The sequence below is a fragment of the Mesoplodon bidens genome (genome assembly GCF_964165515.1).
Source record: "Mesoplodon bidens genome assembly, chromosome: 3".
NCBI lineage: Eukaryota > Metazoa > Chordata > Mammalia > Artiodactyla > Ziphiidae > Mesoplodon > Mesoplodon bidens.
Window position 1 is genome coordinate 125536641 of NC_138178.1, and position 15525 is coordinate 125552165.

At 36.8% G+C, this 15525-nt stretch overlaps 1 protein-coding gene across 5 annotated transcripts in view; it reads right to left on the bottom strand.

Annotated features, from left to right (window-relative positions):
* MDGA2 (MAM domain containing glycosylphosphatidylinositol anchor 2) overlaps positions 1-15525 on the bottom strand; it is an 820633-nt gene that overhangs the window by 391922 nt on the left and 413186 nt on the right. For all 5 annotated transcript variants that reach the window (XR_014015308.1, XM_081227678.1, XM_081227679.1 and 2 more), the window contains one exon: positions 2688-2862. Coding sequence is in view for 4 of the 5 variants with exons in the window: in XM_081227678.1 (XP_081083804.1) it covers positions 2688-2862 (175 nt within the window). In the remaining variant the exon portion in view is untranslated. The remainder of the gene's footprint in view (positions 1-2687; positions 2863-15525) is intronic.

A 15525-nucleotide genomic window follows, 5' to 3' on the forward strand; every position in this document is an offset into this window, starting at 1 on the left:
ACTGTGTTCCTTAAAAACTGTGTTGTTCAATCAAGGTTATATTTGAACAACATGGATTCCCAAAAAGGCCTAATTGTATCAATTGTAAAGTATTCTTATCAGTCAAAACATGTTTGAAGATTTACTATGTGAAGGAATTTATTTATTTAAACTTTCAAAATAGGCATAACTACTTAAAACGCATGTCTAGATCCCCATAAGAAAGATCTTCTCTGGGACTTCCCTGGTGGTCCAGTGGTTAAGACTCCACACTTCAACTTCCGGGGGCATGGGTTCTATCCCTGGTCAGGGAATTAAGATGCCACATGCTGCGCAGCTGTGGCCAAAAAAAAAAACTTCTCTGGAGCTGAAGTTAATGTATTCCCAGGAAAATTTACATTATTGAGATGTCACATTTGTTTATACAGTCCATAATTGAATACATGTTATTCTCTCAAATAATATAATTTTAGACAGCTTTCTAATAAATCCTTGTCACCAGAAACTTACTGAAAGTAGTACTTCACTATGGTATGCATCACCATGACATTTAACTTAAACAACATAGAACAAGATGTTTGTCAAGTTTAGGTTGTGTGGGAAAAATCCCAAAGGAGGCATAGAAGGGAATAGAGTTAGTGCCTTCAAGCATGGCTGCTTGGAAGGTAACACAGGCCTTAAAAGACTAACAGGGCTTGGGAAAACTGGAGGGAGTCATGCTGTCAGTTCCACCCAAGTGTGCAATGTGAACTAAGATCCTGAGGCACAACTGAGTCTGGACAGCAAGGGATATGAACAAACAGAAAAGAGTGGGTATAATGCAGAATAGTACTGAAAAGGCTTTGCAGTAAGAAGAGAAGCCCCTTTTTAAGTCTTTAAAAATGTCATTTCCCTCTTGTATTAGATTTTTAACACAGCAATACAATTTTATTGTTTTTATCAAACTTATTGGAGTGGCAATGCAAGTCACAATCTCTTATTCAAAGACTTAGGGGAATGTTTTTCAGAATATTTCAGATTTTAGGGAGATAATAAAGTACATATACCATGTATAATATAACACAGCCAGCAGGCTCTGTGGCAACACTGTGTAATCAAATACATTATTTCCAGAGCAAAACATATGATTATTCAGAGAAAGCAGGGTAAATAAAGACCAGAAAGTCTTTTCTATTTTTGTATTCAAGTCATTTCAGGTTAGATGTTGCCACCAATAAAATTAAACAAAACACACCCATTCAATCTGCAGAATGTTTTAGATTTTAGAATTGTGTCTAAGGTATTGAAGTTGTGTATTTTAAAACTTCATGACCAAAACTATAACAAAAAACACAGCAGTGTACTTTAAAAAGTTATATTATAGAAGTGTTTAATTCATTTAAATCAAATTTAGTGTCATTTAAAATTATATGTGAAAAACACTAAACATAGTATTTTTTTTAAGTATATGTTACTATAAATATTTGATCAGGGGATGGGTGTCCAGAGGCTATACTGTTGGGAAGCATAGGGGTAAGGCTAACCTGAAGGCCCGTAAGGACAGGGAGAGAGCAGCACATGGGCTACAGAGGCCCTAGTTATGCCAGAGGATGCCTAAGGGACTAGGAAATGCTAGAAAGATTGGACATGGGCTTCTTCTCTCTCATCCTTTTCAGGAATGGTGCAAGCAGCACCTGAATGTGGAAGGTGAATCATAAATGCAGCCTTGTCACCCACTTCGCAGTCACCTGAATAATTACATGAGATACAGCACAGGATCTGATAAATCACATATAATTCCCATCACTTTCCCAACTATGCAACACTTACCCTGATTGAAAGAAAAGAAAAAAGGAAAGAATGAAAGATGGGTAGAAAAACAGGAACTCCTCACTTGTTACTTATGTCTGAATCACTAAAAAAATCCTTTTGTTATAACACTAGAGAGTTAACCCAAAAAATGCACGTTCTTGTAAAAAGACAATGGAACGATAGAAACCTATGCAAAAGACCAAACTGAACGTAGGTCCTTAATTTGTCTTGGTGGGGAAGAAAGTAAGGAGACCAAGAGGACTTTAAATATATTTGCTAACAGCAAAAAGTAGAAAACTGAGACCAAGAACAAAAATAAATCAACAAACAATTTCCAGGTGGCACAGCATTGCCCTACATACTGATTACTTTCAACAGAATTGGATCAAAAACAGACTCTACACTGAGATTTTGGTCTTTCACAAGTCAATTCAAATAGCTTTGCTCATGATGTGCATTTAAAAAAATAAGAATAACAGAAATTACACATAGGTAAAGTTAACAAAACCAATTACAGTATGTAAAGTATGATTTTTTATACAAATATAAATATGCATTTTCATACTTATATATAAAGATAAGAAGTATATACATTCAACACTAACAGTCATTGGTGGGATTTTCAGTGATATTTATTGTCTTATTAATCTGGTTCTTAAATGTTCTGTAATGAATATGTATTATTTAATTATAAAAACTATGAAAATTTCTAATGGAGATTCTTTCTTCCGGAAATATGTTAAATGAGCTATCACAACTGTATACACTTGTCATTCTCAACTAAGTAGAACTCTGTTTTTTTGAACAAACCCTAGTTTTTCTCAATAGATGTAACAATAAAAAAAACAGACCTTAAGTTGTAAGACAGAAGAAACCTGTAGTAGACTTAATTATAGATTTCTGGGAAATTTACTTACAGTACACATCCACTCTGATTGACTTTATCGCTGGGGACCCCAGGCCATTCTCTGCTTTACAGTAATACCGGCCTCCTTGGTGTCGCTGAATATTTGTAATCCTCAAAGTCTCGTTGAAGACACTTGAGTCTTGGAATCTGTCAGAGGCACTTCCTGCTGTTTTGGTCCACCTGATCTGAGCAAGCATCAACAAGGATTGTTACTTTAGGTTGGTTTTCTCACTGAAAAATTAAATAGCAATTACTCATTTGAAGAGTTGGCTTTCAGAACTGCTACAGTGCCCTTTTTGGCAAATTATTGGAAATTAAGAAGAAAAGTTTATACACGTAATTCAACTATAAAAGTTTCAAATGCAATGTCATCATTGTATAGTGTGTATAATTCTAATTCAATTGCATAGAGTTTATCAATAGTTCAATCAGTGTAAGGGCAATATAAATATAATACAAAAGAAGTTAAATATAAGTACTGCACTGAAAATATGGATTAGTTTCTTTTTGTTGAGCCTCTAAAATTCTCACTCATATTTTCGAAACCCTGTAAGGCACTTTTTACTTACTTAGTACAGGTACTAAAGGTAGGTTCTCACTTTCTTTCTGGACATGCTTCAGTATTTTATTCAAAATTTTCTATTTGATTTGGATAATTTAAGCATATTACCATAATAGCTTCTTGAAATTATGTGTAATTTTATACACCTGGTTGTTAAAAATGGTTTTTTTTAATGTTTTTGCTATAATAAGCCCACAAATGACTTGTCTGTTTTGATAATTAGAATTCACTTTACATCAATAATTATTTTCAAAAAATGTGTAAACTTTTCCAAAGAAAACATTTCTATTAAACTGCCAAGCACTTTGAATATCTAAAACATTCCATTATAAACAATACCATTCTTTTAAACACAGCTGTGCACAACACTTTTAGATTTTACCAGAAATAAAGACTGGCATTCAACTCAAATTTTGTGTATTTTAGCTTATAAAACATGAATGGAAGTCACATGATAATACTGTAAAGTAATATAAAACAGGATGTAAAAAAGATTCAGTTTATTTCTCTCCTTGTCCCTGATGTATAATATACATTATTATTATTATTATTATTATTATTATGTTTAGGTTGAAAAACTGCTGATAGAAATCCTCTGGTCAAACACAAATGAAGAAACATAGAAAAATGCAACTAAGGAGTGGGTCATCAAAATTGAAATCCTTTAATACTGCCATTATTTATGCTACTTTCATACAATGTTAATTAAAATTTATGATCTAATGACATTAAGTATCTTTAAAAAGTTCTCCAAATCATTACAATATCAGTATAAATATATTCATGCTTGCCGTTAATTGTGAATGAAATGAAAATGTTACCTAGAGATTAATAAAAATTGAGTAATTCATAAAAATAAATATCAAATGTTTATCCAACACTTTGTGCAGAAAATATACACAAAAATAAATGGAATGGGCTTCCCTGGTGGCGCAGTGGTTGAGAATCTGCCTGCCAATGCAGGGGACACGAGTTCAAGCCCTGGTTTGGGAAGATTCCACATACCCTGGAGCAACTAGGCCCGTGAGCCACAACTACTGAGCCTGTGCATCTGGAGCCTGTGATCCGCAAAAAGAGAGGTCGCGATAGTGAGAGGCCCGCGCACCGCGATGAAGAGTGGCCCCCACTTGCCACAACTAGAGAAAGCCCTCGCACAGAAATGAAGACTCAACACAGCCATAAATAAATAAATAAATAAATAAATAAATAAATAAATGGAATGATTCCTGATTTCAAGCAGTTTATAAGCTGATTATTAATACGCTCATAAAAAGATGAAGGGTAACATGGGCACTGGTTTGATAAGTACTATTTCCATGGGGATATCTAGGATTCTATTTTAACTTAAATTTCAAAACTTATAGGTAACCAAATAAAGAAAATTGAAATAAATAAGCAAATTATATAATTTTGTTCTTTTTTTTTTTTTTTTTGCCGTACGCGGGCCTCTCACTGCTGTGGCCTCTCCCGTTGCGGAGCACAGGCTCCCGACGCACAGGCTCAGCGGCCATGGCTCACGGGCCCAGCCGCTCCGCGGCATGTGGGATCTTCCCAGACCGGGGCACGAACCCGTGTCCCCTGCATCGGCAGGCGGACTCTCAACCACTGCGCCACCACGGAAGCCCTATAATTTTGTTCTTGTATAGAGATATGTTCTCTCTAAAATAATAGATATTTCTAAGATATAACCTAAGATATAATAAATACAAATTACCAACTAAAATACCAAGTTTTCTTTGAGTATCACAATATAGGACCCAAATTGATTTTTAAAAATAAATGTTTCAGAACATAAAAAGTGCAGGATAAAAAGAGTTATGGAAATGGCCTAGCAGTTTCAGATATTAAAAATATAATATTATGGCTTCCCTGGTGGCACAGTGGTTGGGGGTCCGCCTGCCGATGCGGGGGACGCGGGTTCGTGCCCTGGTCTGGGAGGATCCCGCGTGCCGTGGAGCGGCTGGGCCCATGAGCCATGGCCGCTGGGCCTGCGCATCCGGAGCCTGTGCTCCACAGTGGGAGGGGCCACACCGGTGGGAGGCCCGCATACCGCAAAACAAATAAATAAATAATAATAATAATATTAATACAATAATTTAGTTATAGAATACTGTTACAGTATTGGGAATTGTCCAGGAATTGGAGGCGGGGGTAAAGAACAAGAGTGAGTGTGTGTGTGTGAAACAGAAAAGTAAACGTGAGAGAAGAAATTATGATATAGACCAGCAGTTATCAAACTTTTTGGTCTTAGAACACCTTTACACTATTGAAAATTATTAAGGACCCCAAATAGCTTTTGTTTATTGGAATTATATCTTTTCATAATCATTGTAGTATAAATTAAAACTGAGACAATGTTAAATTTTGTATTAACTCATTTTAAATCATATTAATAAACTGAAGACATTAACATAAGGAATATTTTTAATCACAAAACTATATTTTTCAAAACAAAAATAATTGAGTAAAATGAATGGAATTGCTTTATAGCTTTGCAAATCTCTTTAATATCTGCTTTAGTGGAAAAGAGCTGTCTTGATAATTATATCACCTTCTGCATGCAATCTGTGGCAACATATTGCTTTGTTTGAAATATGTGAAGAAAATCTCACCTCACACTGATAACTGGTAATAAAGGCAGGAGTGTTTCAATAGCCTTTTCAGATAATTGTGGATAGCCTTCCTTAATACTAAACTAAAACCTCACAAGTGTTAGTTTCCTAACATTTGATGGCAAAGTAGAATCAAAAACCATATAAATGCCCTTTTGGCACTCTGTGAGACTAAAATCCATCGGTCTATCTTGCACTTTTAATGGATTGTTTACTCATACATGATTTTGTAGCATCATACATTAGTCATCTGGAAAATATGAATTCACTGAGTTATGCAGATCTTCCAGATGTTGACATATTTCATTATATAATACAAGTCACATATATTAATATCATCAAACAGAAGAGTTTTTAAGTGCTGGGAAGCAGCAATACTTATGTTGGCAGATTTTCCAAACTTCTAATTTTTCTCTTGAAAAGGTAAAGTTTATCATTAGTAACAAATATAACTAAGGTATTTTATTTGGGATGGCAAATTCACTTCAATCATTTTTGAGAAAATATTTGCCAAATACCCAAGTCTGAATAACCGTTATTTGTGTAACAATCATCCTTTTAAGTAAAAACATTATTCTATGAAAAAAAGTGGCGGAGACATTAAAGAGAGTGAACAGCTAAGACGTGGAGATCACCTTCCTCCCCGTAAATACATAAGAAATACATCTATATGTGGAACAACTGCTACAGAACACCTACTGAATGCTGGCAGAAGACCTCAGACATCCTAAAAGGTAAGAAACTCCCCATGTGCCTGGTTAGGGCAAAAGGAAAAAGAAGAAACAGAGACAAGAGAATAGAGATGGGACCTGCACCAGTGGGAGGGAGCTGTGAAGGAGGAAAGGTTTCCACACACTAGGAAGCCCCTTCACTGGCGGAGACAGGGGGTGGTGGAGGGGGAAGCTTTGGAGCCACGGAGGAGAGCAGCAACAGGGGTGCAGAGGGCAAAGCAGAGAGACTCCCACATAAAAGATTGCTGCCGACCAGGACTCACCAGCCCGAGAGGCTTTCTGCTCACCTGCTGGGACGGGTTGGGGCTGGGAGCTGAGGCTCGGGCTTCGGAGGTCAGATCCCAGAAAGAGGACTGGGATTGGCTGTGTGAACACAGCCTGAAGGGGGCTAGTGCACCACAGCTAGTTGGGAGGGAGTCCGGAAAAACTCTGAAACTGCCTGAGGCAAGAGACCATTGTTTCTGCATGTGCGAGGAGGGGGGATTTCTGCTCCATGTACCCACAGAAAGCAGAGCACTGCCTACGCAAGCTCCAGAGACAGGCGCGAGCTGCAGCAGTCAGGTTGGACCCCAGAGACGGGCATGAAACACTAACAGTGTCGCTGCTGCCACCAAGAATCCTGTGTGCAAGCACAGGTCACTACCCACACCCCCTCAGGAGCCTGTTCAGCACGCCACTGCCAGGGTACTGAGATCTAGAGACAACTTCCTTGGGAGAACACACAGAGAGCCTCAGGCTGCTACAATGTCATGCTGGCCTCTGCCACCACAGGCTCACCCTGCATTCCAATTATGACTACCACACCCCTCACTATCCCTGGCCTGAGTGAGCAAGAGAGCACTAATTGGTCGCTGTTTTAACCCCCTCCTGTCTGGGCAGGGAAGAGATGCCTGAGGGCAGCCTACATGCAGAGGCAGGGCCAAAACAAAGCTGAACCCCAGGAGCTGTGCAAACAAAGAAGAGAAAGGGAAATTTCTCCATGCAAGCTCAGGAGCAGAGGATTAAATCCCCAAATCAACTTGATGAACCCTGCATCTGTGGAATACCTGAATAGACAGCGAATATTCCCAAAATTGAGGCAGTGGACTTTGGGAGCAACTGTAGACTTGGGGTTCGCTTTCCACACCTGATTTGTTTCTGCTTTTCACGTTTAGCTTAGTTTAGTTTTTAGTGCTTGTTATGATTGGTGGATTTCCTTATTGGTTTGGTTGCTCTCTTCTTTTTTACTTTTTTATTTTATTGTTTATTTTTTTAATTAAATTTGTTTTTCCTTTTTTCTCTTTTTGTGAGTGCGTATGTTTCTTTGTATAATTTTGACTGTTTAGGTTTACTTTTACTATTTGTCCTAGGGTTCTGACTGTTCATTTATTTGTTTTTGTTCTTTGTTTTCGTTTTATGAGTGTGTGTATGTTTCTTTGTGTGATTTTCCCTGTTTATTTTTATTTTTACAATTTGTCCTATGGCTCTGACTGTTCGTTATTTTTTTTTTCCTTTTTTTTTTTTCCTTCCTTTTCTTCCAAGCCATGAGGCTAGCAAGGTCTTGGTGCTCTGGCCAGGTGTCAGGACTGAGCCTCTGAGATGGGAGACCCAAGTCCAGATCACTGGACCACAAGAGATTTACTGGCCCCACGTAATATCAATCAGCAAGAGCTCTCATAGAGATCTCCGTATCAACACAAAGAATCAATTCCACCCAATGGTCAGCAAACTCCAGTGGTGGACACCCCATGCCAAACAACTAGCAAGACAGGAACACAACCCCACCCATTAGCAGAGAGGCTGCCTAATCTCATACTAAGTACACAGACACGCCACAACACACCACCAGACGTGGCCCTGCCCATCAAAAGGACAAGATTCAGCCCCACCCACGAAAACACAGGTACCAGTCTCCTCCATCAAGAAAGCTACAAAAGCCACTGAACTAACCTAACCCACTGAGGGTAGAGACCAAAAACAATGGGAACTACAAAACTGCAGGCTGTGAAAAGGAGACCCCAAGCACAGTAAGTTAAACAAAATGAGAAGACAGAGAAATATGCAGCAGAAGAAGGAGAAAGGTAAAAACCCACCAGACAAAACAAATGAAAAGGAAATAGGCAGTCTACCTGAAAAAGAATTCACAGTAATGATATTAAGATGATCCAAAATCTTGGAAACAAAATGGAGAAAATACAAGAAACGTTTAACAAAGACCTAGAAGAACTGAAGAACAAACAATGAAGAACACCACAATAAATGAAATTAAAAATTCTCTAGAAGGAACCAATAGCAGAATAACTGAGGTAGAAGAATGGATAACTGATCTGGAAGATAAAACAGTAGAAATAGCTAACAGAGCGGAATAAATAAAAAAGAATGAAAACAATTAAGGACAGTCTGAGACCTCTGGGACAACATTAAACATACCAACATTTGAATTACAGGGGTCCCAGAAGAACAATAGAAAAAGAAAGGGTCTGAGAAAATACTTGAAGAGATTATAGTTGAAAACTTCCCTAACATGGGAAAGGAAATAGTCAATCAAGTCCAAGAGGCACAGAGAGTCCCATACAGGATAAATCAAAAGAGAAACACGTCAAGACACATAATAATCAAACGAGCAAAAATTAAATAAACAGAAAATATTAAAAGCAGCAAGGGAAAAGCAACAAATAACATACAAGGGAATCCCCATAAGGTTAACAGCTGATCCTTCAGGAGAAACGCTGCAATCCAGAAGAGAGTAGCAGGACATATTTAAAGTGATGAAAGGGAAATACCTACAATCAATATCACTCTGGCCAGCAAGGATCTATTCAGATTTGACGGAGAAATAAAAAGACTTACAGACAAGCAAAAGCTAAGAGAATTCAGCACCACCAAACCAGATTTACAATAAATGCTAAAGGAACTTCTCTAGGAAGCAACCACAAGAGAAGAAAAAGACCTAAAAAACAAACCCAAACAATTAAGAAAATGGTAATAGGAACAGATTTATCGATAATTACCTTAAATATATATGGATTAAATGCTCCAATCAAAAGACACAGACTGCCTGAATGGATACAAAAATGACCTACATATATGCTGTCTACAAGAGACGCACTTCAGATTTAGGGACACACACAGACAGAAAGTAAGGGGATGGAAAATAATATTCCAAGCAAATGGAAATCAAAAGAAAGCAGGAGTAGCAATACTCATATCAGACAAAATAGATTTTAAAATAAAGACTGTTACAAGAAGCAAAGAAGGACAGAACATAATGATCAAGGGATCAATCCAAGAAGAAAATATAACAACTATAAATATTTATGCACCAAACATAGGAGCACCTCAATAGCCAAGGCAAATGTTAAGAACCATAAAAGGGAAAATCGAGTAACACAATAATAGTAGGGGACATTAACACCCCAATTTCACCACTGGACAGATCATCCAAGATGAATATAAATAAAGAAACACAAACTTTGAATGACACATTACTCCAGATGGACTTAATTGATATTTATGGGATGTTCCATCCAGAAACAACAGAATACACTTTCTTCTCAAGTGCTCATGGAGTATTTTCCAGGATATATCATACCTTAGGTCACTAATCAAGCCTCGGTAAATCTAAGAAAATTGAAGTCGCATCAAGTATCTTTTCTGACCACAATGCTATGAGACTTGATATCAATTAAAGGAAAAAAAACTGTATAAAATACAAAAACATGGAGGCTAAGCAATACGTTACTAAAGAAGCAAGAGATCAATGAAGACATCAAAGAGGAAATCAAAAAATACCCAGAAACAAATGACAATGAAAACAAAACAATCCAAAATATGGGAGTCAGCAAAAGCAGTTCTAAAAGGGAAATTTATACCAATGCAAGGCTACATCAAGAAACAAACAAACAAAAAAAACTCAAATAAACAACCTAATCTTACACATAAAGCAATTAGACAAAGAAGAACAAAGAAACCCATAGTGAGCAGAACGAAAGAAATCATAAAGATCAGGTCAGAAATAAATGAAAAAAAATATGAAGAAAACAATAGCAAAGAATAATAAAACTAAAAGCTGGTTCTTTGATAAGATAAAAAAAATTGATAAACCATTTGCCAGACTCATCAAGACAAAAGGGAGAAGACTCAAATCAATAGAATTAAAAATGAAAAAGTAGAAGTAACAACTGACACTGAAGAAATACAAAGGATCATGAGAGAATACAATAAGTAACTATATGCTAGTAAAATGGACAACCTGGAGGAAATAGACAAATTCTTAGAAGAGTACAACCTTCCAAGACTGAGCCAGATAGCAATAGAAAATATGAACAGAACAATCACAAGAACTGAACTTGAAACTGTGATTAAAAATCTTCCAACACAAAAAAGCCCAGGGCCAGATGGCTTCACAGGTGAAATCTATCAGACATTCAGAGAAGTGCTAACACCTATCCTTCTCAAACACTTCTAAAATATAGCAGAGGGAGGAAAACTCCCAAACTCATTCTATGAGGCCACTACCACCCTGATGCTAAAACCAGACAAAGATGTCACAAAAAAAGGTAACTACAGGACATATCACTGATCAACACAAATACAAAAATCCTCAACAAAATACTAGCAAACAGAATCCAACAACACATTAAAAGGATCATACACTATGATCAAGTGGAGTTTTTCCCACGAATGCAAGGATTCTTCAATATATGCAAATCTATCAATGTGATACACCATATTAACAAACTAAAGGATAAAAGCCATATGATGATCTGAACAGATGCAGAAAAATCTTTCTACAAAATTAAACACCCATTTATGATAAAAACTCTCCAGAAAGTAGGCATAGAGGGAAACTACCTCAACATAATAAAAGCCATATATGACAAACCCACAGCCAACATCGTTCTCAATGGTGAAAAACTGAAATCATTTCCTCTAAGAGCAGGAACATCACATGGTTGCCCATTCTCAACACTATTATTCAACATAGTTTTGGACGTTTCAGCCACGGCAATCAGAGAAGAAAAAGAAATAAAACGAATCCAAATTGGAAAAGAAGAAGTTAAACTGTCACTGTTTGCAGATGACAGGATACTACATATAAAGAATCCTAGAGATGCTACCAGAAAACTACTAGAGCTAATCAATGCATTTGGTAAAGTAGAAGGATACAAAAATTATGCACAGAAATCTCTTGCATTCCTAAACACTAACAATGAAAAATCTGAAAGAGAAATTAAGGAAACATTTTCATTTACCATTGAAACAAAAAGAAAAAATTACATAGGACTAAACCTATGAAAGGAGACAAAAGACCTGTATGCAGAAAACTATAAGACACTGATGAAAGAAATTAAAGATGATACAAACACACAGAGAGATATACCATGTTCTTGGATTGGAAGAATCAACATTGTGAAAATAACTATACTAAGCAAAGTAATCTACAGATTCAGTGCAATCCCTATCAAATTACCAATGGCATTTTTCACAGAACTAGAACAAAAAATTTCACAATTTGTATGGAAACACAAAAGACCTCGAATAGCCAGAGCAATCTTGAGAAAGAAAAACGGAGCTGGAGGAATAAGGCTCCCTGACTTCAGAGTACACTACAAAACTACAGTAATCAAGACCGTATGATACTGGCATAAAAACAGAAATATAGGTTAGTGGTACAGGATACAAAGGCCAAAGATAAGCCCATGCACATATGGTCACCTTATCTTTGATAAAGGAGGCAAGAATATACAATGGAGAGAAGACAGCCTCTTCAATAAGTGGTACTGGGAAAACTGGACAGCTATGTGTAAATGAATGAAAGTAGAACAGTTTCTAACACCATACACAAAAATAAACTCAAAATGGATTAGAGACCTAAATGTAAGGCCAGACACTATAAAACTCTTAAAGGAAAACATAGGCAGAACACTCTATGACATAAATCACAGCAAGATCCTTTCTGACCCCCTACTAGAGAAATGGAAATAAAAACAAAAATAAACAAATGAGACCAAATGGAACTTAAAAGCTTTTGCAAAGCAAAGGAAACCATAAACAAGACCAAAAGACAACCCTCAGAATGGGAGAAAATATTTGCAAATGAAGCAACTGACAAAGGATTAATCACCAAAATTGACAAGCAGCACATGCAGGTCAATATCAAAAAAACAAACAACCCAAACCAAAAATGGACAGAAGACCTAAATAGACATTTCTCCAAAGAAGATATACAGATTGCCAACAAACGCATGAAAGGATGCTCACCATCACTAACCATAGAGAAATGCAAATCAAAACTACAATGAGGTATCACCTCACACCAGTCAAAATGGCCATTATTAAAAAATCTCCAAACAGTAAATGCTGGAAAGGGTGTGGAGCAAAGGGAACCTTCTTCTACTGCTGGTGGGAATGTAAATTGATACAGCCACTATGGAGAACAGTATGGAGGTTCCTCATAACTAAAAACAGAACTACCATATGACCCAGCAATCCCACTACTGGGCATATACCCTGAGAAAACCATAATTCAAAAAGAGTCATGTACCACAATGTTCATTACAGCTCTATTTACAGTAGCCAGGACATGGAATCAACCTAAGTGTCCATCGACAGATGACTGAGCAAAGAAGATGTGGCACATATATACAATGGAATATTACTCAGCCATAAAAAGAAATGCAATTGAGTTATTTGTAGTGAGGTGGATGGACCTAGAGTCTGTCATACAGAGTGAAGTCAGAAAGAGAAAAACAAATACTGTATGCTAACACATATATATGGAATCTAAAAAAAAAAAAAAAAAGGTTCTGATGAACCTAGGGCCAAGACAGGAATAAAGACCCAAACCTAGAGAATGTACTTGAGGACACAGGGAGGGGGGAAGGGTAAGCTGGGACAAAGTGCGAGAGTGGCATGGACTTATATATACCACCAAATGTAAAATAGATTGCTAGTGGGAACAGCTGCATAGCACAGGGAGATCAGCTTGGTGTTTTTTGACCACCTAGAGGGGTGGGATAGGGAGGATTGGAGGGAGACACAAGAGGGAGGGGATATGGGGATACATGTATAAGTATAGGTGATTCACTTTATTACAGAGCAGAAACTAACACACCATTGTAAAGCAATTATACTCTAAAAAAGGTGTTAAAAAAAATTGGAACAAGACCTAAATAGACCTTTCTCCAAATAAGACATAGAGATGGCCAAGAGGCATATGAAAAGAAGCTCAACATCACTAATTATTATAGATATGCAAATCAAAACCGCAATTTGGTATCACTTCACACCAGTCAGAATGGCCATCATCAAAAAATCTGCAAACAATAAATGCTGGAGAGGGTGTGAAGAAAAGGGAACCCTCTTGCACTGTTGGTGCGAATATAAATTGATATAGCCACTATGGAGAAGAGTATGGAGGCCCTTAAGAATCTAAAAATAGAACTACCATATGATCCAGCAATCCCACTAATGGGCATATTCCTTGAGAAAACCGTAATTCAAAAAGAGACATGTACCACAATATTCATTGCAGCACTATTTACAATAGCCAGGATATGGAAGCCACCTACGTCTCCATAGACAGATGAATGGATAAAGAAGATGTGGCACATATATACAATGGAATATTACTGAGCCATAAAAAGAAACGAAATTGAGTTATCTGTAGTGAGGTGGATGGACCTAGTGTCTGTCACACAGAGTGAAGTAAGTCAGAAAGAGAAGAACAAATACCATATGCTAACACATATATATGGAATCTTAAAAAAAAAAACACTGGTTCTGATGAACCTAGGGGCAGGACAGGAATAAAGACAGAGACCCCGAGAATGGACTTGAGGACATGGGAGGGGGAAGGGTAAGCTGGGACGAAGTGAGAGAGTAGCACTGACATATATATACTACCAAATGTAAAACAGATAGCTAGTGGGAAGCAGCTTCATAGCACAGGGAGATAAGCTCTGTGCTTTGTGACCACATAGAGGGGTGGGATAGGGAGGCTCAAGACAGAGGGGATATAGGGATATATGTATACGTATAACTGATTCACTTTGTTATAAAGCAGCAACTAACACAACATTGTAAAGCAATTATACTCCAATAAAGATGTTATAAAAAAAAGTGGCTAATACACCACAAAACTCAACCATACAAGTCCTTTACCTTGAGAGAACCACTGTTCTTTCATAAGCATCAGAAATGTTTTATAGGAATTTTCCATTTTGTCACTTAGAATATTAAAAATAGAGTAATTTTCAAGATGTTAAAAATTAGCATTGATTTTTACTGATTTATCAAAAATATTCTTAGTGACATCGATTTTTCTTTTTTTTTGCTGTGAATACATGGAAGTGAATTAGTGAAGAATACAAAGATTGCTGATACAATTTGATGCCTCAGCTTTGTTTTGCGCTAAGGTACCTCCTGTTTTATTTTCCACTGCTTTACACCATCTCTGCAAATGCGGCACAGTGAGAAATAACATTTTTCTTCATAAATTCCCTGTAAAGACCACAGGGTCCCCATAGAGATCTACTCACCACACAAGGGAACACTGTTAAGAGTACAAAAAGAGAAATATATATATATATATATATATGTATATATATACTATACATATATATATATATATATATATATATACTATATATATAATTCAGGATTTCATACAGGAAGTATTTTAAATGAATGAAAAGGGGAAAGGAAAATTGTTCAGTAAGTGGTGTTGGGGCAACTCACTATATATCCATAATGAAAAATAAAAGCTGACTATTTTTTTGAATTTTCTTTTATTTATTTTTTTATACAGCAGGTTCTTATTAGTCATCCATTTTATACACATCAGTGTATACATGTCAACCCCAATCTCCCAATTTATCACACCCCACCCCCCACTCCCCGCTGCTTTCCCCCCTTGGTGTCCATATGTTTGTTCTCTCCATCTGTGTCTCAATTTCTGTC